The sequence below is a fragment of the Microcaecilia unicolor genome, chromosome 2 (genome assembly GCF_901765095.1).
Source record: "Microcaecilia unicolor chromosome 2, aMicUni1.1, whole genome shotgun sequence".
Lineage (NCBI taxonomy): Eukaryota > Metazoa > Chordata > Amphibia > Gymnophiona > Siphonopidae > Microcaecilia > Microcaecilia unicolor.
This window is the reverse complement of record NC_044032.1, coordinates 328,672,404-328,696,066: the sequence shown is the minus strand read 5'-3', so window position 1 is coordinate 328,696,066 and position 23,663 is coordinate 328,672,404. Positions and strand designations below refer to the sequence as shown.

At 46.0% G+C, this 23,663-nt stretch overlaps 1 protein-coding gene across 1 annotated transcript in view; it reads right to left on the bottom strand.

Moving 5' to 3' along the window:
- Nucleotides 1-1,064: 1,064 nt before the first annotated feature.
- RNF38 (ring finger protein 38) overlaps nucleotides 1,065-23,663 on the bottom strand; it is a 348,251-nt gene continuing 325,652 nt past the window's right edge. The window contains exon 12 of the mRNA XM_030194345.1: nucleotides 1,065-1,795. Within this exon, the coding sequence (XP_030050205.1) occupies nucleotides 1,733-1,795 (63 nt within the window). The 3' untranslated portion in view covers nucleotides 1,065-1,732. The remainder of the gene's footprint in view (nucleotides 1,796-23,663) is intronic.

Here is a 23,663-nt window from a genome sequence, read left to right as displayed (position 1 = left end):
AGAGAAGGGCGACGAAAATGATAAAGGGGATGGGACGACTTCCCTATGAGGAAAGGCTAAAGTGGCTAGGGCTCTTCAGCTTGGAGAAAATGCGGCTGAGGGGAGATATGATAGAGGTCTACAAAATAATGAGTGGAGTGGAACGGATAGATGTGAAGCGTCTGTTCACGCTTTCCAAAAATACTAGGACTAGGAGGCATGCGATGAAGCTACAATGTAGTAAATTTAAAACAAATCGGAGAAACTTTTTCTTCACTCAACGTGTAATTAAACTCTGGAATTCGTTGCCACAGAATGTGGTAAAGGCGGTTAGCTTAGCGGAGTTTAAAAAAGGTTTGGACGGCTTCCTAAAGGAAAAGTCCATAGACCGTTATTAAATGGACTTGGGAAAATCCACTATTTCTGGGATAAGCAGTATAAAATGTTTTGTACATTTTTGGGATCTTGCCAGGTATTTGTGACCTGGATTGGCCACTGTTGGAAACAGGATGCTGGACTCGATGGACCTTTGGTCTTTCCCAGAATGGCAATACTTATGTACTTATGTGATACTTGCACTCCAATTTATAGAATACCATCACTTTCATAGGTAAGTATACACTTACTCATGTGACAGCAAAGCAACTAAGTGCTATTCTGTAAGTGCGGGAGTAAAGTGGCACAGCATGTAAATGCAAAGGGGTGTTCACATGGATGGCCCATGGGATGGGCATGGGCGAGGCTGCCACTTATATGTGCAATTTATAGAATATGGTACGTTACATGTGCCCTTGCCATATTTATGGCAGGTCTGCAGCTGGTGTAAATGCAGGTGCATAAATGTAATGTGCACCAATGTCAGGTTGTGCTAGAATTCTACAGCAGAATTTGAGTGCCCAGATGCCATTATAGAATAGGCTTTCACTATGTGGCACTGGAATATCTAAAAGGAGGCACCTGCTTACAGAACTGCTTCCCTAGCAGCTGAAAATTGACACTCTACATGCGCTGCTGGCAGTTGGCAGACTCTATATATGTTCAGTGTTCTAACTATTTTAAAACACCACAGCCACAGTTTTTTTAAAAACCTGTTGACTGCGGTGGCTGGGGGACATTGACCCGTAAATATCTATGATTGCTGAACCTATAATATTCAGCGACAGTTGCAAATAGTAAGAAAAGAAACCAGTGTATAATGCTAGTACTGTTTAAAAACACAATATTATATATTGCAGCATACTTAACACTATATACATACATGCTGGTATATAGCTTCTCAAACATGCCTCCAATGTAAGCCCTACGTACAAAGTCTCACTGCTACCAAGAAGCACATATACACATCCCTTGCATCTCCAGTCACAGTATCTGAAGGTAGATTGCTATATTGTTTGGAACTGCCACTTTTTCTACATATATAAAAATACATGTTAAAAGTTCATGTCCCATGTAATCTTGCAGCAACATTCAGAATGATCACACTAAAAATTGGGAATGTTAGTGCACATATAAAAATGAAACTAAAGACAAAAATATCTTTGGAATCCCAATCACACAGTTAGTATAACAATCTCATAATTGTGAAGACTAATCAGAAGATTTAAAAAGTGTTTAAATCACACAGTGCAAAGAAAACGTCCTTTGACCATTTTGTGTAAAGAGCAGGCTGGAAACCACAAACGTCAGTTCAATAGGTAATTCAAATATACAAGTGATGGGCAACACCCAAACTAGAACTGTGCTCTTAAACTGGTTATTCTGACTCATGGTGTACTTCTGAAGCATCTGCTCGACAAATAGGGCAGGTACGATTTGTCTGAAAAACAAGAAAGCATAATAGTTTTGTCAGAAGAAACAACTGTAGTTAGACCACCCAAGTTAATTAGTAGAGAAATGTTTATAATCGTAAAACCAAAAACTGATGTCTACTAAGCGCCATCGTCTAATCAAATGTTCAGTAGATTCTCACCTCAAGTTTACAACCAGCTATAGGATAAAACTGATTAAAGTTGGTTTAATGATGATTAAACTGTTCTAATCATGGCATTTTTCCTGACCAGTTAGACTTGAAATATTCAAAATAAACTATAGTATGAAAGGTTCTTTAGTGGAACAGCTAGTGTTAGGTAGCAGTTGAATATGCCAGTAAACTGTGGTGTCAGTAGAAAAGAAAGAACAATGTTTTTCTATTTACATACTTAAAATGAAATGTGTGTGTCATTTTGAGGATGCAAATATATTTTTACTGCACAGTTCTGATGGCGGAAAAAATAATGTTGGCATACCAATTCAATGGTATTGGTATACTAGATGATCCAGTTAAATACAAGATGAAGCTAGAATATGGTAGATTTAAAACAAACAGGAGAAAGTTGTTCTTTACTCAGTGTGTAGTTAGACTCTGGAACTCATTACCGGAGAATGTAGTGACAGCAGCTGGTCTTACGGAATTTAAAGGGGGTTTCGACAGATTCCTGAGGGAAAAGTCCATTGAACATTATTTAAAAAAAAAAAATTTTTTTTTTTGGGGGGGGGGGGGGGGGGGGGGGGGGTGCTGGGTTCTTGAAGCCTGGATTGGCCGCTATCGGAGACAGGATGCTGGGCTTGATGGACCCTTGGTCTTTTCCCAGTATGGCGGTACTTATGTACTTATGTAACACTAGTAAAAAAGGCCCGTTTCCGAAACCAATGTGGTTTTTTTGTGTGTGTGAGTGTATGTGTCACAGAGTTATTTTGTGTGTGTGTGTGAGTGTGTGAGGGTGCGGTGTGTGTGCAGGTTGTTGATGTGTGTCTTTTTTTTTGTTTTGTTTTTTACTTGGGTGTTGGGGGATATGCTGTGCTGGTAAAGTGGGTTGGATTGGTGTGGCTTTGAGGGTGTGTTTCTGTTGTATTGTGTGTGTGTGTGGTTTTGTCTGTCAAGGAGGTTTGTGGAGGGGGGTCTTTCTGTTGGTGAAATGTAAATGTGGTTGTAGGGGGGTCAGCCTTTGTTGAGTGTTGGTTTTTTTTTTCCATGTTTTTTTTTTGTGTTGTGCTGAGGCAGCAGTGTTGTTTTAGATGGGCGGAAGGTAGAGGAGCACGTTCTTTGTCTGTCGGTATTTTTTGGCCGTTTCAGGGCTGCTGTAGGGGAATGCTGGAAGAGAAATGTGCTGTTGGAAGCAGCGCCATCTTTTTCCATTGGGCTGGGGTTCTGGGCATCCTGGAGGTGGGTGACGGCTTGCCTGAGGACGGGGATGGTTATTTTATGTTGGCGGGAGAAGAGCACGGTCTCCAGCCGTCGGGGGGTGATCCGGTGTGTGTGGTCCATTTTAGGCCGGCTGCAGGGGAATGCTGGAATAATTTATGCGGGTGCTCGGGGAATCCCCGAGGTGGGAGACAGCTTGCCTGAGGCTGGGGATGGTTGGGCACGTCCTTGGCCGCTTCGGCAAAAGGGGAAGAAGAAGGGGGTGGGGAGTTACCTGCAGCCGCCTGAGAAACCATGTATTCTTTGTTTGTTTTGTATTATTAGTTTGCATTTCTGTTGAAGAAAGAGCGGATGCCTTTCGAATGATGGAGGTGGTGCATCGGTGTGCGGTTGTTTCGTTAGTTTTGCAGCCAGTCTCCAGCGATTCCTAGGCAGGGAAGGAGTACTCCTCCCCCTTCCTTGGTTGCTATTTGCTGCTGGCTGGGTCGCGGGTAATCCTTCCAGCTGGGCCTCAGCTTGTCCTGCTCGCCCACGTCCCAGATGGTGACGGGCACGTTGTTTTCCGGCTCCTCTGACTCCATGTCAAGCGATCCCAAATATAGTCTGTGCTATAGGCCCTCTGGCACTCTTCATTACTGGCATTAGGCATTAAAAAATTTCTCTCTCCCCCCCCCCCCCCCAGTCTATTTTTGCACATACCCACAGCAGGAATATTCTTCTCTCGTTCCAGCGGTGGTTCTGTGCTCTCCGTGCTGCACAGATAATGAGCCATTCTGCTGGGGAATGCTCCTCCCTTATTGTCACGTAGTTTCCTCTGATTGGTCCGTCTTACGTTGCCTAGTGTTGCCTGGGAACGGTGTTGTGATGGTCCTTTGTGTTTCAGAATGTTGAGGGTGTTTTTTCTGATTGGTCCGTCATTCGAGGGCGGGGCAGAGAGACATGGTCAGTGTTGTGGCTTCACCACCATGAATCCATGAACCCTTCAGTGAGTGACTGAGTGACTTCAGAACGTTGTCTTCAGAACGTTGAGGGTGAGTTTTATTATAGTAGATAGTAACAATGGTACTCCATGTAAAAGCATAACAAAGCTTTATTTTTAATTCTATAAATTACCTTTGCAACAATAAAGTGTTAATTCCTCTGCCCCCCCCCCCCCCCCAAGCTAACTGAATGTTCCACACACTCATACAGGTAAGGGAGAGAAGGAGGGAAGGCCACGCAAAAGATGAGAAAATAGTGCTTTTATTCACTTACCAAGCAAGAAAAACAGACTGCAAGGCTTTTCTCAAGGGAGAATTACAGAAGAGCTGCACACCGGTGCTATCTCTGAGTACTTCTCCAAATAAGTCCTGCTGTCTATCACTTTTTATATTCTTCAATCATTATACAGCTCAAGCAGTTCATTAGCATTAGTTTTAACCACAATGTTGCTAAACATTAGTTTCGACCACTGATCAAAATTATTAGGAAGGTCTAAGGCAACATCATACCGATTAGCATGTTCCACTTGCTACATCAGGTTCCATTTCGCCAGCAACCATTTATCTATGTTTCCAGACATGTAAACTGCAAAAAGCCCCTAACCACATTCTTCAGTAAACACCTTCCATGGAAAATTGTTTCATGTTCCTCTTTCTGCAAGCCTGTCAGCAAGAGCTCATGGGCCTCTGGGTCACACAGAGGGTATGATTTTTAGGTCAAGCTGACAACTGCAGGCCTCAGAACCTTGGTTTTAGAAAGGCCTAGATAGGTCCATTATTTACAAAAGCTAAGTTACCTGTAGCAGGCATTCTCCAAGGACAGCAGGTATATTCTCATATGTGAGTGACGTAATCTATGGAGCCTGGTATGGATACTGTCATAGTAGTAGTAAGTACATAAGTATTGCCATACTGGGAAAGACCAAAGGTCCATCGAGCCCAGCATCCTGTTTCCAACAGTGGCCAATCCAGGTCACAAATACCCGGCAAGATCCCAAAAATGTACAAAACATTTTATACTGCTTATCCCAGAAATAGTGGATTTCCCCCAAGTCCATTTAATAATGGTCTATGGACTTTTCCTTTAGGAAGCCATCCAAACCTTTTTTAAAACTCTGCTGAGCTAACCGCCTTTACCACATTCTCTGGCAACGAATTCCAGAGTTTAATTACACATTGAGTGAAGAAAAAGTTTCTCCGATTTGTTTTAAATTTACTACATTGTAGCTTCATCTACTACTACTACTTATCATTTCTATAGCGCTACTAGACGTACGCAGCACTGTACACTTGAACATGAAGAGACAGTCCCTGCTTGACAGAGCTTACAATCTAATAGGACAAACAGGACAAACAAGAGATAAGGGAATATTAAAGTGAGGATGATAAAATAAGGGTTCTGAACAAGGGTTAGGAGTTAAATCAGCAACAAAAAGGTGGGCTTTTAGCTTAGATTTGAAGATGGTTAGAGATGGAGCTTGACGTACCGGCTCAGGAAGTTTATTCCAGGCATATGGTGCAGCAAGATAAAAGGAACGGAGTTTGGAGTTAGCAGTGGAGGAGAAGGGTGCAGATAAGAGAGATTTACCCAGTGAACGGCGTTCCCGGGGAGGAATATAGGAAGAGTGGAGAGGTACTGAGAAGCTGCAGAGTGAATGCACTTATAGGTCAATAAGAGGAGTTTGAACTGTATGCGGAAATGGATAGGAAGCCAGTGAAGTGATTTGAGGAGAGGGCTAATATGAGCATAACGACCCTGGCGGAATATTAGTCGTGCAGCAGAATTTTGAACAGATTGAAGAGGAGAGAGATGGCTAAGTGGCAGACCTGTGAGAAGCAAGTTGCAATAGTCTAAGCGAGAGGTGATAACAGCGTGGATGAGGGTTCTGGTAGTGTGCTCAGAAAGGAAAGGGTGAATTTTGCTGATATTATAGAGAAAGAAACGACAGGTTTTAGCAGTCTGTTGAATATGTGCAGAGAAGGAGAGGGAGCAGTCGAAGATGACCCCAAGGTTACGAGCTGATATGACAGGAAGGATGAGAGTGTTATCCACAGAAATAGAGAATGGGGGAGGAGGAGAGGTTGGTTAGTGGGAAATATAAGAAGCTCAGTCTTGGTCATATTTAGTTTCAGATGGCGCTGAGACATCCAGACAGCAATGTCAGACAGGCAGGCCTGGAGTTTGGCTGAGATTTCTGGTGTGGAGAGGTAGATCTGGGAGTCATCAGTGTAAAGATGATACTGAAAACCATGGATGAGATCAGAGTACCAAGGGAAGAAGTATAGATGGAGAAGTGAAGAGGTCCCAGGACAGATCCCTGAGGTACACCAACTGACAGTGGGATAGAAGTAGAAGAGGATCCGCTAGAGTATACACTAAAGGTACGCTGGGAGAGATAAGAAGAAAACCTGGAAAGAACAGAGCCCTGAAATCCAAGTGAGGACAGCGTATCAAGGAGTAGGCTGTGATCAACAGTGTCAAAAGCAGCAGATAGATTGAGATGGATGAGGATAGAATAGAGACCTTTGGATCTGGCTAGGAGCAGATCATTGGAGACTTTAGCAAGCGCTGTTTCAGTTGAATGAAGGGAGCGAAAGCCAGATTGAAGTGGATCAAGAATAGCTTGAGATGAAAGAAAGTCAAGGCAACAGCGGTGAACGGTACGTTCAAGTATCTTGGATAGGAAAGGGAGGAGGGAGATAGGGCGATAGTTGGAAGGACAGGTAGGGTCCAATGAAGGTTTTTTAAGGAATGGTGTGACTATGGCATGTTTGAAGGCATCAGGAACAGTCGCAGTGGACAATGAAAGATTGAGGATATGACAGATAAACGGGATGACAGTAGGAGAGATAGTGTTAAGTAGATGGGTGGGAATAGGATCAGAGGAACAGGTAGTTAGTTTCGAGAAGGAAAGAAGATGTGTAGTTTCCTCTTCAGTGATTTCAGAAAAGGAAGAAAAGGAGGCAGGGGTTGGAGGGTTGAGAGAATGGACTAAGGGAAGGAGAGGTGGAGGTGACCTGGTTGAGAATTCAAGTTTAATCTTGTGAACCTTATCATGAAAGAACTCAGCCAGAGTCTGGGGGGAAAGTGAAGGGGGGGTTGGAGGTGAAGGCACTTTGAGGAGAGAGTTCAGTGTGGCAGAGATGATGAGGGTTTGAGCCAAGAGAATTAGTCAACTGGATGTAATAGTCCTGTTTGGCAAGTAACAGAGCAGACTGGAAGGAGGTCAGCAAGAATTTGAAATGTATGAAGAAAGCATGGGCACGGGATTTCAGCCAAAGGCGTTCGGCAGAGCGGGCACAGGAACGTAGGTAGCGGATTCCAGAGGTCAGCCAAGGTTGGGGTTTGGTACGTTTTACAAAACGGGGAATGAGAGGAGCGAGAGTATCCAGAGGAGAGAATAGTATTATAGGAAGAGACAGCCTCATTGACAGACTTGGATAACATAGTGGTAGAGAAGAGATTTGAAACATTGGAGGACAGAAGGGTCAATAGCCTGAAGATTCCTAAATATATTGGTTAAGATTGGACGGGACTGGGGAGGAGGGTGTTTAAGTGTGAAAGTTATCAGATGATGTTCAGAGAGGGGAAGAGTTGAGGCACAGAAACTGGAGAGTGAGCAGTTTGAGGAGAGGATAAGATCAAGACAGTGGCCGTTCTGGTGAGTGGGGGCAGTGGAGCCCCCTAGTCCTAGTATTTTTGGAAAGCGTAAACAAACGCTTCACATCTACCCGTTCAACTCCACTCATTATTTTATAGACCTCTATCATATCTCCCCTCAGCCGCATTTTCTCCAAGCTGAAGAGCCCTAGCCGCTTTAGCCTTTCCTCATAGGGAAGTCATCCCATCCCCTTTATCATTTTCGTCGCCCTTCTCTGCACCTTTTCTAATTCCACTATATCTTTTTTGAGATGCAGCGACCAGAATTGAACACAATATTCGAGGTGCGGTCGCACCATGGAGCGATATAAAGGCATTATAACATCCTCATTTTTGTTTTCCATTCTTTTCCTAATAATACCTAACATTCTATTTGCTTTCTTAGCCGCAGCAGCACACTGACCAGATTGTAGGCGCCTCGGAGATCCAGCTTGGTGAAGATAGAGGCTCCCTGCAGACGATCGAACAGTTCAGGAATGAGAGGGAGCGGATACCGGTTCTTAATGGTTATTTCATTAAGACCGCAGTAGTCTATACAAGGTTACAGGAAGCCGTCCTTCTTGGTTACAAAGAAAAAAACTTGTCCCCGCCGGGGAGGAGGAGGGTCTGATGAACCCTTTCTGGAGGTTTTCTTGAATGTACTCCCGCATAGAGCACTGTCACTTTAAAACTTTGAGGCAGTGCCCCTGTCACACAAGCACAGGTGCCTTCCCTCCCAATGCTCGAGACCAGAAGTATAGTACTAAAGCTATGAAGACAACTCCAAGGAGCAGCGGGAGGGATGTGATAATATATGCTCCTGCTACAGTTAAGTAACAACTTTCTCCATGGACAAGCAGGTATATTATTATCACATGTGGGATTAACTAGCTACCAGGCTCACAATATACATGAATCTTGGCAAATAAGTAGACAGTGAGCCTGGTGGAGAAAAAGGGCAGGAGGGCAGAATGGACTTTTAGTAAAAAGATTCTATGGGATTGCTTGTCCAAACCAGCTCTCTCATCTAGAATGCTGCTCCAGAGAGGTGACGATAGAAGACCATATTGCCGACTTGAAAATTTCTTCAGTGGAGGCAGAGTAGAAATGGGCTACTGAAGATGCCATGGTTCGTTGTGAGCAGTGACACAGCCATGAGGGGTCAGCTCAGCCTGATCATAATACGTGCAGGAGATATAGTCATTCAGCCAAGTGGAGATAGTATGTTTGGTGATGGGAATCCACAATTTGTTAGGGTTGAAGGATACAAAAAGCTGGGAGAACTTCCTATGATGTTTTGTATGCTCAAGATAATAAGCTACAGCGTGCTTTAAGGTATGCAGTGCTGCTTCTCTAAGATGAGTGTGTGGCTCAGGAAAAAAAAAGACAGGAAGTACAATGCACTGATTGAGGTGAACCTCCAATAACATTTTAGGGAGGAATTTTAGGTGGGTTCAGAGAACAACCATGTCATGGTAGAAACCTGGTGTAAGGAGGGTCCACAACCAGGAATATTCAATAAACTACAGAGATGCTAATGGACCATTCATGAAGCTGAAGGACTCAGTTCAATGTGTCTGCAATAGCATTCTGTTTGCCAGCTAGGTAAACAGCTCTTATAGAGATGTTGAGAAGCTGCCCAAGTCCATATCTCGATTGCTTGCTGACAGAGGAGGAAAGAATCTGTTCCCTCTTATTTGTTCAGGTAATATGTGCCAACCTGGTTGTCTGTGCAAACAAGTACTATGTGATTAAGAATATGGTCTTGGAAAGTTTTGAGGCATTCCAGACCGAATGCAATTCCAGAAGGTTGATACGATATTTCTCCCGTGGAAAACCCTATATGTGGAGACCATCTAGGTGTGCACTCCAACCTACCATGGAGGCACCTGTGGTGAGGATATTGTGATGTGGAGGGGGATGGAACTGAAGACCCCAGGTGAAATTCTAGGATACCATCTACCACTGTTGAGAGTGGTGTAGCTGTTGAATACGGGCTGACAGCAATCCCGTGGCTTGGGACCAAGAGGAGAGTGTCCACTGAGGAATTTGGAAGTGGAGTCAAGCCAATGGTGTTACATGGACTGTTGAAGCCAATTGACTGAGTAGGTGGCGCATCTGACATGCAAATACTTGGGTGGAATTGAACACCTGAGTGGAGAAATGCCGTACATTGTATGCTATCGGGAGAGGAAGGAACGCTCGGCCCTGAGTAGTATTGAGGAGAGTCCCTATGAACTTTAAGGTCTGAACCAGCTGAAGATGTGATTTGGGATAATTGATCAGAAACCCGAGGAGTTCTAAGAGCCTTATGGAGGATTGAATGGAGGCCTGTGCAGACTCCCAGGAGGCTGCCTTGATTCACCAGTCAAGGATGCCGATGCAGGGGAAGTGTTGGCAGAGTGCCTCGAGGGAGAATGATGGCAATGCTTCCCAGGTTTTTTACAATGCAGGTTCCTCAAAGCATGCGGCACTGACGAAGAGATTGTGGTACGGAGTCTAACGTCAGACTTTCTTGATGTTGTGTCACAGATGTTGATGCAGGTCCCACAATGAGTCCTGAATCCCCTGCCATGCTTGATGTGGATGCTGATGTTGATACAGAACCAAAACGTTTTCCACTCTGCTAGCTTTAAAGGTCCTCGCTTGCGTGTGCAAGCAGAGGCTACAATGTATACATAGTAACATAGTAGATGACGGCAAAAAAAGACCTGCATGGTCCATCTAGTCTGCCCAAGATAAACTCATATCTTGAATTTGTACCTGTCTTTTTCAGGGCACAGACCGTATAAGTCTGCCCTCCCCTATCCTAGCCTCCCAACCACCAACCCCTCTTCCCCCCACCTGCTCCGCCACCCAATTTCAGCTAAGCTTCTGAGGATCCATTCCTGCTGCACAGGATTCCTTTATGCATATCCCACGCATGTGTGAATTCCGTTACCGTTTTCATCTCCACCACCTCCCGCGGGAGGGCATTCCAAGCATCCACCACCCTCTCCGTGAAAAAATACTTCCTGACATCTTTTTTGAGTCTGCCCCCCTTCAATCTCATTTCATGTCCTCTCGTTCTACCGCCTTCCCATCTCCGGAAAAGATTTTTTTGCGGATTAATACCTTTCAAGTATTTGAACGTCTGTATCATATCACCCCTGTTCCTCCTTTCCTCCAGGGTATACATGTTCAGGTCAGCAAGTCTTTGGTCATATGTCTTGGAACGCAAATCCCATACCATTCTCGTAGCTTTTCTTTGCACCGCTTCCATTTTTTAAACATCCTTCGCAAGGTACGGCCTCTAAAACTGAACACAATACTCCAGGTGGGGCCTCACCAACGACTTGTACAGGGGCATCAACACTTCCTTTCTTCTGCTGATCACACCTCTCTCTATACAGCCTAGCAACCTTCTCGCTACGGCCACCGCCTTGTCACACTTTCGTCGCCTTCAGATCCTCGGATACTATCACCCCAAGATCCCTCTCCCCCTCAGTACCTATCAGACTTTCCCCGCCTAACACATACGTCTCTCGTGGGTTTCTACTCCCTAAATGCATCACTTTGCATTTCTTCGCATTGAATTTTAATTGCCAAACCTCAGACCATTCTTCTAGCTTCCTCAGATCCCTTTTCATGCTTTCCACTCCCTCCCGGGTGTCCACTCTGTTGCAAATCTTAGTATCATCCGCAAATAGGCAAACTTTACCTTCTAACCCTTCGGCAATGTCACTCACAAATATATTGAACAGAATCGGCCCCAGCACCGATCCCTGAGGCACTCCGCTACTCACCTTTCCCTCCTCCCTCCCTCCCTCCTCCCCTTTTTGAATAGGACTGCACATTTAAATACAGGTGCTTTGGGGATAGTTCTATTACAGGAGACTTACTTTCCTTTACAATATACTAGAGTAACCGGGAATATATGCATGTATACAATCAGGTGTGAGCATACGTGAGCTTGCGTTTAAATGCTGGAGATAGTTACATGTAAGTTCTGCCCATGCTCTGCCCAGACACTGCATGTGTGTACACCTATTATTATTATTTATTATATTTGTACCCCACGCTTTCCCACACATAGCAGGTTCAATGCGGCTTACACAGTAAATAGAATTACAGGTTTTGAATGAGAATATTACAAATTGTAGTAAACATAGTAATAGTAGGTTTTTTTTTTCCAATTTAAAGTTTTATTTCACACTTTGAAAAGTATACATCACATTAACTCATGTAGCCTCAAGGCTACAAATTCTCATATGTAACAAAATCCACAACTGCAATAACAAACCAACAGTATACTGTTTTCCTCCCCTACCTCCCACCCCCTCCCCACTCCCATCCCCCCCCCCCCCCCCCACCACTCCTCTTATCTTAATAGGTTCTCTTGTCTAACAGTGTCAGTAGTCTATAGTCCATCTAAATGCATCCACTCCAGTGCATCTGGTTTGTACCTTCCACTCCTCCAATCCGTCAACTTTTCCAATTCAGTTAATGTCTGAATCCGCACTTTCCAGTCCTGGATGGAAGGACCCATTTGTCTTTTCCAATGTGCTGCTATCTCCAAATAGTAGGGTTTTAAGGATATGTAAATTGAACGTGGAGAGGTAAACAAAGATGTGCAAAAGGAAAGGATGTGCTATGGGAGAGGTAAGGAGTAGGAAGAATGGAGACGACAAGATTGGGGGATGAGCGTAAGGAGATTGGGAGACATGGTCTAAGGTATAATAGTCATCAGGACAAGAATCATGTGGGTGGGCTTAAAAGTTAAGTTGGGTCATTAGGGTAAGCTTTCTTGACGAGATGGGTCTTCAGCATTTTTCTGAAGGGCAGATGGTCGTTGATTATTCGGATGGATCTTGGTAAAGTGTTCCAAAGCTGGCTGCCCAAAAAGGAGAAACTGGATGCATAGGAGGTTTTGTATTTAATACCTTTGCAGTTGGGAAGGTGTAAATTGAGGTAAGTGCGAGAAGACATTGATCTATTTCTGGCTGGGAGGTCGATGAGGTTATTCAAGTAGTTAGGGGATTCTCCATATATAATCTTATGAATTAGTGTATGGACTTTAAAATTAATTCTCTCTCTGATGGGGAGCCAATGAAGCTTCTCAAGAAGAGCAGTTGTGCTATCAAATCTTAACTTACCAAAGATAAGTCTGGCTGCCGTGTTCTGGGTAGTCTGAAGTCTTTTCAGGATTATGGTCTTACATCCTAAGAAAACACTGTTGCAGTAAGCTGCTTGCGTGAGTACTGTGGATTGCACTAGGTTCCGGAAGGTGTCCAAGGGAAGATATGATTTCACTCGTTTCAGAATCCACATCATGTTGAACATTTTTTTTTGTGTGATGGATTTAGCATGGTTTTCGAATGATAGATGGTTATCAATCGTTACTCCAAGGATTTTTAGGTTATCAGATATGGGGAGTTTAACGTCTGGGGTGCTAAGAGTATTCTGAAGGAATGGAGAGTATTGAGATGAAAGAATTAGACACTGTGTTTTCTCTTTGTTTAATTTCATTTTGAAAGCGTTAGCCAAAGAGGTTAGGGTGGTCATGCCTGTATTTATTTTATCGGAGATTTCAGATAGATTGGATTTAAAGGGGATAAATATGGTGACGTCGTCAGTGTAGATGAAGGGATTAAGGTCATGCTTGGTTAATAATCTGGCTAGGGGAATCATCATGAGGTTGAAGAGTATCGGAGAAAGCGGAGATCCCTGCGGTACCCCGCATTCAGATAACCATGGGGATGATATGTTTGCAGTTCCTTCTACTTGGTACAATCTTGTGGTAATGAAGCTTTTTATCCAGTTTATGATGTTGCCACCAATCCCAAGTTTGTCCAGAAGTTTAGTTAGGATAGTACGATCAACCATGCCAAAACCGATGGATAAGTCAAATTGTAGAAGAAGGATATGGTTTCCAATTGCTATTTCTTGTTTAAATTTAGATATTAAGGTAAGAAGGACCGTTTCAGTGCTATGGGCCAAACAGAAGCCTGACTGTGATTCATGCAGGATGGAGAATTTCTGTATATAATCGTTGAGTTGCGAGGTCAGTCTGTTTTCCACCAGCTTTGTGATTAGAGGGATGGAGGCAATTGGACTGTAGTTGGTAATATCGTTTGCAGGTTTCTTTGGGGTTTTTGGTATAGGTGTTAGTAATATAGTGGCATGTCTGGTAGGGAAGGAGCCTCGTTGGAGTAGGAAGTTTAAGTGGGTGGTAAGATCTGAAATAAAACATGTTGGGGCACCTTTCAGAAGATAGTTGGGACAAGGGTCAAGTTGGCAGTAAGACTTGGAGAGTTTAGAGATGGTTTTAGTGACTTCTTCAGTGGTAAGGAGGGTAAAATTAGTCCAACATCGGTCAGCCGGTACTTCATCTAATCCAGGGTCCAGTTCGTCAAGAAAGGTGTCTACAGTGAAATTGTCTTGAGAAATCGATTTGCGAAGATTGATGATTTTGTCATTGAAGTATTTAGCTAACTGGTAAGCAGAAGGACGGTTTGAAGGTGATGTTACTGGATCTGTGTTTAGGAGAGTTTTTATAATTTGAAATTGTTTTTTTATGTCTGCACCAGTCACTGTAATTTTTTTGTGTATAATAGTTTCCTTTGGCACGTTTAATGGCGTATTTGTATTTCCTTTGTGATTGTTTCCATTCATTAAAGTTAAAGCTGTCTTTTGATTTGCTCCATGCTTTTTCAAGTTTTCTGGTCTGTGACTTCAGGAGGGCAAAGTTCAAGTATGATGGGATCTTTAGAGTCGCAAATCCAAGTTTCTGTGATGAAGATCAGGTCTAGATTGTCAGACTGAATCCAGTTTGTAATAACTTCAGCTTTATTGACTGCTATCTGTAAAATAGGTGCTGTGTAAGATATATCCATATTTAGGCACATTTTTGGCTTTTACTTGAGCATGTACACACATCCTAAGGATCAGTGCAGACAAATGGGTTGTGACCATCCGCCAGCAGGTGGAGATAGAGAGCTCTGAGTTATGACTCATAAGCTCCTGCGCTTAGCAATCAAGCCAGTATTCTGTAGCAGCTCCTGTGCATTATGGTGACGTCTGTGTGGCCTCCTGTCCTATTTTCAGGTTGTTGAGTTTGGGGTTGAGAATACCTTGTGCCTCAGGTGTAAACCTACTGGTCTATGTCCATCCCTGCTCCCCTGTTGCCATTTTCTACCTCTTTATCTCAGTCTTCCCTTCTTTTTTTCCTATTGCCTCTATCTTAAAAAAAAATGTAAAAAAATTAAAAAGCAGCCACTGCGGTTAGTTTTGAGAGCGCTTATGCTGTGGGTAAGATTGTGGGGCTTCAGTGCCTTGGAGGTCACAAGACTGGCTGTTTTCTGTGAGTATATCTATTATTCTCTCTGTCTGAGCCTATTAAGTCTTGTGCAAGCTGTGTGGGTAATCTCGGCTACCAGTTCCTGCATGTTTTGCTTTACGTCTATAGACATTTCGCTTTTGACTACTTTGGCCATCAGTACTCCACCTTTGGCCCCGCTCCAATGGCAGTTTTGGAAGCTCAGCGCCAACGGCTCCTGCGCTCCACGAGGCTTTGGTGGCCATTTTGTCAGCAGGTTTCTCGCCTGCTACCGTGTCCAAAGATGTTGATTTTGTGGGATAGAAGTCTCTGCCCTGCTGTTTTCACCTGAATTTGTTCTTTTATTTTATTTTTTATTTTGGTTACATTTGTATCCCGCGCTTTCCCACTCATGGCAGGCTCAATGCGGCTTACATGGGGCAATGGGGGGTTAAGTGACTTGCCCAGAGTCACAAGGAGCTGCCTGTGCCTGAAGTGGGAATTGAACTCAGTTCCTCAGTTCCCCAGGACCAAAGTCCACCACCCTAACCACTAGGCCACTCCTCCACAGGCCTAGTGGTTAGGGTTAGGTTACATCAGGCCTTTTTATTAAAGTCAGTCCAAGCAGCCTCTCCTTCTTCCCCCTCATGCTGCTTTTGAGGAGCAGCTTCCCAAGCAATGAAAACTTTCCGAGTGTCAGCTAAGGGTATGGCCTTGGCAGTTTCGGTGCGACACTGGCTATGGTTGACACACTGGATTGCTGATGTGGCATCCAAATCTTGTCTGGCAAAGTTGCCCTTTTGGGGAAAACTGCTCTTTGGTGCGGATTTGGAGAAGATTATAAGTACATAAGTAATGCCACACTGGGAAAAGACCAAGGGTCCATCAAGCCCAACATCCTGTCCACGACAGCAGCCAATCCAGGCCAAGGGCACTTGGCGAGCTTCCCAAACGTACAAACATTCTATACATATTATTCCTGGAATTGTGGATTGTTAAAGACATGGGAGATTCCAAGGTTCAGCAGCTACCTGAGGACAAGCCTAAGCCTCATCTCCGGGCGGCTAAGTCTAGTTTTTGAGAAGTATGGAAGTATAGACCAGGGAAGGCTAGTGCTTCCGCTGAAAAACCTCACTTTCCTCAGACTCCAAGAAGCCCTTTTCCACTTCCTCAAAAACCTCTCCCTCTTTGCAGCTCTCGCAATGACAGGGTCGAGGTTCACTCCTTATACGTAGACATAGGTGGGCGTCTTTCCTGCTTTCACAAGGAGTAGACCACCATTACTGCAGACCAATGGGTCCTCGATATCATTCTCCATGGCTACAAACTAGAATTTTCAAAGGCACTCGCAGATCTTTTCATGCTGTCCCGTTGTGGCAGCTCTGCAAAAAGTCGTGCAGTGCTATCTTAGCCTCCTTTAAGGTGACTGGGAGCCATTCAGCCAGTTCCTCTAGCAGAGAAGTGCATGGATTATTCCATCTATTTTGTTGTCCCAAAGAAAGAAGACTCTTTTCACCCTGTTCTGGATGTCAGAGAGGTGAACAAATCTCTCAGAGTGCTGCACTTCTGCATGAAAACTCTTCGTTCTGTCAAAGCCTTGGTCCAGTCAAGTGAGTTTCTCACTTCACTGGACCTCAAGAAGGCTTATTTTCATATCCCAATTTGGCCTCCTCACAGGAAATTTCTATGGTTTGCGATCTAGGGAGATAATTTTCAGTTCAAGACCATGCCTTTTGGCCTCACCACTGCACCTCGTACATTTTCATAACTTATGGTGGTGGTGACAACCTTTCTTCACTGGCAAGGGATCCAGGCACATCCTTACCTGGACGATTGGCTAATTCCAGCGCCTTCCTATCAAGAGAGCCTTCACAGTGCACAGACAGTCCTGACTCTTCTTTCTGCACTGAGTTGGGTGGTGAATTACAGCAAGATAGGAATAAAATACGTATTTGAAACGAACAGAAGTGGATATTTATTTTACAATCTTTAGAACCAAGAGGGTTGAATTCACAAATAGAATGGTCTGCATTTTTTTGAAGTATTTTTTTGAAGCATTCTTTTAATTATTTGGTTGGTTTTTTTAGGTAAACAGATTGAAAAATAAGTCATCACGAACCCAATCAGGGCTTGATTGAATTTAATCATGACTATAAATAAGAGTAACTCCTTCCGGGTAGTGCTTTCACTACCGGTGTCATATGAGCAGGAGACGCCATGTTTAAAGGTTGGTAGTTAGATATCGTATCTGTTCATACAATAACATCTAGTTTTTCTATATGAAAATTGATGTGATATCTTTTTTGTTTGATTGTAGACACCGTGATTTGCCATTCGTTACCTGGCCCCCTGATGAAGCATATAATATAATATATAGCGAAACGGAGAGCCCCGTAGGGCAGAGCAAAAGCTAAGTAACATCAAGTTGAATTTGTTGTTGAAAATAATCACAATTGAAATATTACAATTGAGTATTTTTATTATTATTATTAAAAAAAGGTGGAGTTTTTTTAAGACCAAGGATTATAATGGAGTCCTAAATAAGCAGATGATTAAATTGATTGATATATTGAATAAGAATATCGTCATGCTAGGACTGATGAGGTCTTTTTTCTCCATTTTTTGATTAAAAAAGAAAAAAGAAAAAAGTAAAAATCGTAAGAAAAAGAAAGAAAGATTGATATCACATTGTATATGGATATAAGTTCACATATTGTTTATGAGGGTTCAGTTTGCCACTTGACAATATAGTTTAGTTTTGCTGAAATCGAGTCCAGATTTTTCTGAATTACAGCAAGAGTCATCTAACCCCCATCCAGACCCTGGAGTTTCTGTCAGTGTGCCTCAATACCCAGGCGGGGAAGGTTTTCTTGCCTCAAAATCGTCAGCTCAAGCTCAAACAGCAAATTCTCAAGCTTCTTTCTCTTCCCTGCCCGTGGGCATGGGATTATGCTCAAGTTCTCTGTTCTATGGTGGCAACTTTGAATGTTCTGCCTTGGGCAAAGTTCCACATGTGGCCCCTACAGCTGTCCCTGTTACGACCAGCTGGTGCCGTGGATGCCTCAAGCCAGACGGAGTCTGACTTGGTGGCTTCTCCCTGCACTCACTCAGGCGGGGTTGCCTTTACAGACTCCCAGTTGATGTGTTCTCACCTCCAACGCCAGCCTCTTTGGATAGGGAGCCCATTATCTCCATCAATCTGCATGGGGCCGTTGGTCAAGAGTGGAGACTTCCTGGTCCATCAACAGATTGGAACTTCGAGCTGTCCGGAAAGCTCTACTAGCCTTTGTGCCTCTTCTTCGCAGGAGGCCAGTGCATGTGGTCTTGGACAATGTCACAGCCGTGTCTTACATCAACAAAGAGGAACAAAGAGTGTATATGTAGCCCAAGAGGCGCGTCTTCTTTTTCAGTGGGCGAAATTGAATATTCCAATGATTTCAGTGTCTCACATAGCGGGTTCACTGAACTTGCAAGCAGATTGCCTCAGCAGAGTATTTCTGGACCTGGGGGAATGGCAATTGTCAAAGACTGCATTTTGCCTCATTTCCACACAGTGGGGCACTTCCAGTTCTGGACTTCACGGCATCCAGACTGAATGTGCAAGTTCAGAGATTCTAAAGCCGCTTCAGGGAGAAAGACTCCCTAGGAATGGATGTACTGGTACAGCCTTGGCTGGACAGCCTCCTTTAGGTGTTTCCTCCGTGGCCTCTCCTGGGAAGGACATTGCACAGGATTGCGCGTCATCACAGGAAGGTTGTTCTTGTAGCTACAGACTGGCTCAGATGTCCTTGGTATGCAGACCTCATCCATCTTCAAATCGCTCTTCGGCTGACTCTTCCTCCACAGATAGGCTTATTGCACCACGGTCCAGTACTTATGGAGGATCCCTCCCACTTTGGTCTTATGGCTTGGCTCTTGAGAGGGAACAATTAAGGGAGAAGGGTTACGTGGATGATGTTATTACTGTTTTTTTGTGCTGCAAGCCCGAAAGCGGTCCGCTACTTCTTCTTATGCTACAGTGTGGAGAACTTTTGAGAGCTGGTCTGCACAGAATGGTGTTTCTCAATTTCGTGCTTCCTTGACTCAAATTTTATTCTTCCTTCAGAAGGGATTAAAAAAAGGCTTGGCTCTCAATTCACTCAAGGTTCAGGTGACAGAATTGGCATATCATAGATGCAAGATACAGAATTCCTCATTGGCTGCTCACCCTGATATAGTGCGATTCCTCAAGGGATTACTCATCTGCGTCCCCCTCTCCGCAATAGTTGTCCTCAGTGGAATCTTCAAGTGGTTCTTCAGTCAGCCCCCTTTGAGCCCCTTTGTTCGGCAACTATCCAAGATCTTACTTTAAAGGCAGTATTTCTAATTGCCATTTCATCAGTATAGAGAGTTTCAGAGCTTCAAGGTCTCTCTTGTAGGGATCCCTTTTCTCAGCTTGTCTGACTCAGGAGTTTCCATATGGACAGTTCCATCCTTTTTGCTGAAGACTGTATCTCCTTTTCATGTCAATCAGACTGTGTTTCTTCCTTCTTTTTCCAGGGAGGTCTATTCTGCAGAATACGCTTCCCTGCGACTGTTGTATGTGAAGCGCATCCTTATGCACTATATTACCGCTACCCACGATTTTAAGTGGCCTGATCATCTTTTGTACTCTTTGCGGGACCCCAAAAGGGTTTGCTGGCCTCCAAAGCGACAGTGGCTCAAAGGCTTAAGAAGGCTATTTCTTTGGCTTACATTCTGAGGGGTAGATCTGCTCGCATGCACATCTAGGCTTATTCTACCAGGTCTTTGGCAACTTCTTTGGCAGAGTCTAGGGCAATTTTGTTGGCAGAGATCTGTCAGTCAGCAATGTGGTCTTCTTCTCATTCCTTTGTTAAGTATTCTCCGAGGACAAGCAGGCTGCTTGTTCTCACAAATGGGTGACGTCCACGGCAGCCCCTCCGATTGGAGATCTTCCTAGCAACAGCGTTTGATAGTCCTCGCGTGCGCCCGCGATGTGCGCATGCGCGGCCGTCTGCCCGCCCGAAATCGCTCGTGTTCGCTAGTCTCCTTTTTTCCGCGGCTCGGGACGGCTGTTTTTTTCGGTCGCTCCACACCCCTAGGAGATTCCTCGCGATTCGCGGTCTTTTTTCTCTTTTAAATTTTCCTCTATTTCTAGTGTTGGCCCGTAAGTTTCCTTTCGTGGTCGAGTGCGGCTTTTTTCGCCACCCATTCGCTTTTTGGTGAGTTTTTGGTGCCACTTTTTCACCATCGCGGATTTCAATTTTGCCGGCGTGATTTTTCCGCCCATGTCATCGAAGCCTGCCAGCGGCTTCAAACCGTGCACCCAGTGTGGCCGGATAATCTTCCTCACTGACAGGCATGCTTCTTGCCTTCAGTGTCTGGGGGCTGGGCACCGTCCTCAGGCCTGTAATCTCTGTCTTCTTTTGAAGAGGAGAACTCAGGCAGAGAGATTGGCCCAGTGGAACATTTTGTTCCGGGCTTCATCCAGCGCGTCGACATCCTCCGTCCCACGGTCCTCGGGATCGGGACCTTCGGTACCGTGCCCATCCTCGACTTCGGTACCGCCATCGGTACTGGCATTGACATTGCGGCCTTCGGTATCGAAGTCATCATCTGGTAGAGCTGCGAGACCGGGACCGTTCCTTGTGAGGATGTCGACGGAGGGTGCTTCGATGTCTGGAGTGCAGATGAGGGCTGTCCATTCCCCTGCTGGTGGCGGTGAGTCCATGAGCAGGTCTTCGCCTGTCTCGAGGGCTCCCGCGGTACAGCCCCCCCGGGACCGACCCTCTTCGGACCCGGACCCGAGGAGACGTTTGTATTCGACGTCTTCCTCTTCGGTACCGGGGGGGTACCGATGCCGTGCGTCGTGCTAAGGCAAAGAAGCACCAGCATCGGTCACCCTCCAAGCGTGGTACCGAGAGCTCTGGGTCGCCGGTACCACCGGCACCCAAGCGTTGGCATTGGGAGGACCGCTCACCCTCCATTCAGGATGTGTCGATGCGCTCACCTGTGGACAGCCCGGTACCGCCTCCATCCCCGGAATGGATTCGCAGCTCGTCGCCAGTACCGGCCCCACCGCCTTTCTCTGCAGCCTCTCTGAACGAGAGCCTCAGGGCCGTCCTTCCGGAGATCATGGAGGAGCTGTTGCGTCCTTCTCCTCCGGTACCGGGGGTGCTTGCGCCGCCGGTGTCGTCGAGTGAGGCGACAGCTGGGCCCTCGTCTGCGGTGAGGACACCCGCCCCGGTACCGCTTGCGGTGCCGGCCGCCTCCCAGGAAAACTCCCCGACGACGTCGATGGAGGGAGCTCCATCGTCTCCACTTCGGGAGTCCTCTTCTCGACGCTCCCACCGTGGCCGTGTTTCCACGGAGTCGAGGCAGGCGCAGGTTCGGACCGAAGTCCACCAGCTGGTGTCCGACACTGATGAGGAGGCCTCATGGGAAGCAGAGGAAGGCGTCGGATATTTCTCTGACGAGGAGTCTGACGGTCTTCCTTCTGATCCTACTCCCTCACCTGAAAGACAGCTTTCTCCTCCGGAGAGTCTCTCTTTCACGGCCTTTGTCTGGGAAATGTCTACAGCAATTCCCTTCCCAGTGGTCACGGAGGATGAGCCGAGAACTGAGATGCTGGAGCTCTTGGACTATCCTTCGCCACCTAAGGAATCGTCCACAGTACCCATGCATCATGTCTTCAAGAAGACGTTGCTGGCGAACTGGGCGAAGCCCTTAACTATGCCCCACATCCCCAAGAAGATCGAATCTCAGTATCGGATCCATGGGGACCCGGAGTTCATGAGGACTCAGTTGCCACACGACTCTGGTGTGGTAGATCTGGCCCTCAAGAAGACTGAGTTCTAGGGAGTATGCTTCGGCGCCCCCGGGCAAAGACTCTAGAACCTTAGACTCCTTTGGGCGGAAGGCCTACCATTCTGCAATGCTCATCGCCAAAATCCAGTCCTACCAGCTCTACATGAGCATACACATGCGGAACAATGTGCGACAGTTGGCGGACTTGGTGGACAAGCTCCCTTCTGAGCAAGCCAAGCCTTTTCAGCAGGTGGTCAGGCAGCTGAAGGCGTGTAGGAAATTCATGGCCAGGGGGGTCTTTGACTCTTTTGATGTTGCATCCAGGGCCGCTGCTCAAGGTATGGTGATGCGCAGGATCTCATGTCTGCGCGCCTCCGACCTGGAGAATCGAGTCCAGCAGCGGATTGCGGATGCCCCTTGCCGGGGGGATAATGTTTTTGGAGACAAGGTCGAACAGGTGGTTGAACAGCTCCACCAGCGAGATACCGCTTTCGACAAGTTCTCCCGCTGGCCGCCTTCAGCATCTACCTCTTCGGGTAGACGTTTTTACGGGGGAAGGAGGACGGTCCCCTATTCTTCTGGCAAGCATAGGTACAATCCTCCTTCTCGCCAGCCTGCTACTCAGGCTAAGCCCCAGCGCGCTCACTCTCGTCAGCAGCGCGCGCCTCAGGCCCCTGCGGCTCCCCAGCAAAAGTCAGGGGCGGGCTTTTGACTGGCTCCTCCAGAGCATAGCCAACGTCCCAGTATCTGTGCCGGACGACCTCCCGGTCGGAGGGAGGTTAAAATTTTTTCACCAAAGGTGGCCTCTTGTAACCTCCGATCAGTGGGTTCTCCAAATAGTCCGGCTAGGATACTCTCTCAATTTGGCCTCCAAACCTCCAAATTGCCCACCGGGAGCTCAGTCCTTCAGCTTCCAGCACAGGCAGGTACTTGCAGAGGAACTCTCCGCCCTTCTCAGCGCCAATGCGGTCGAGCCCATGCCACCGGGGCAAGAAGGGCTGGGATTCTATTTTAGGTACTTCCTTGTGGAAAAGAAAACAGGGGGGATGCGTCCCATCCTAGACCTAAGGGCCCTGAACAAATATCTGGTCCGAGAAAAGTTCAGGATGCTTTTCCTGGGCACCCTTCTTCCCATGATTCAACAGGACGATTGGCTATGCTCTCTGGACTTAAAGGATGCCTATACGCACATCCCGATTCTGCCAGCTCACAGGCAGTATCTTCGATTTCGTCTGGGAACACGGCATTTTCAGTACTGTGTGCTACCCTTTGGGCTCGCTTCCGCGCCCAGAGTGTTCACCAAATGCCTGGCCATAGTAGCGGCTTCTCTACGCAGGCTGAGAGTGCATGTGTTCCCGTACCTCGACAATTGGCTGGTAAAGAACACCTCCGAGGCAGGAGCTCAGCAGTCCATGCAGGTGACTATTCGACTCCTGGAGCTGCTAGGGTTTGTGATAAATTATCCAAAGTCCCATCTTCTTCCAGTTCAGAAACTCGAATTCATAGGAGCTCTGCTGGATTCTCAGACGGCCCGTGCCTACCTTCCAGAGACCAGGGCCGACAATCTGCTGGCCCTTGTCTGCTCGGTGCAGGCGTCTCAGCAGATCACAGCTCGGCAGATGTTGAGATTGCTCGGCCACATGGCCTCCACGGTTCACGTGACTCCCATGGCCCGCCTTTTTATGAGATCAGCTCAATGGACCCTAGCCTCCCAGTGGTGCCAGGCTGCTGGGGGCTTAGAGGACGTGGTCCGCTTGTCCACGAGGTTTCTCCTCTCCC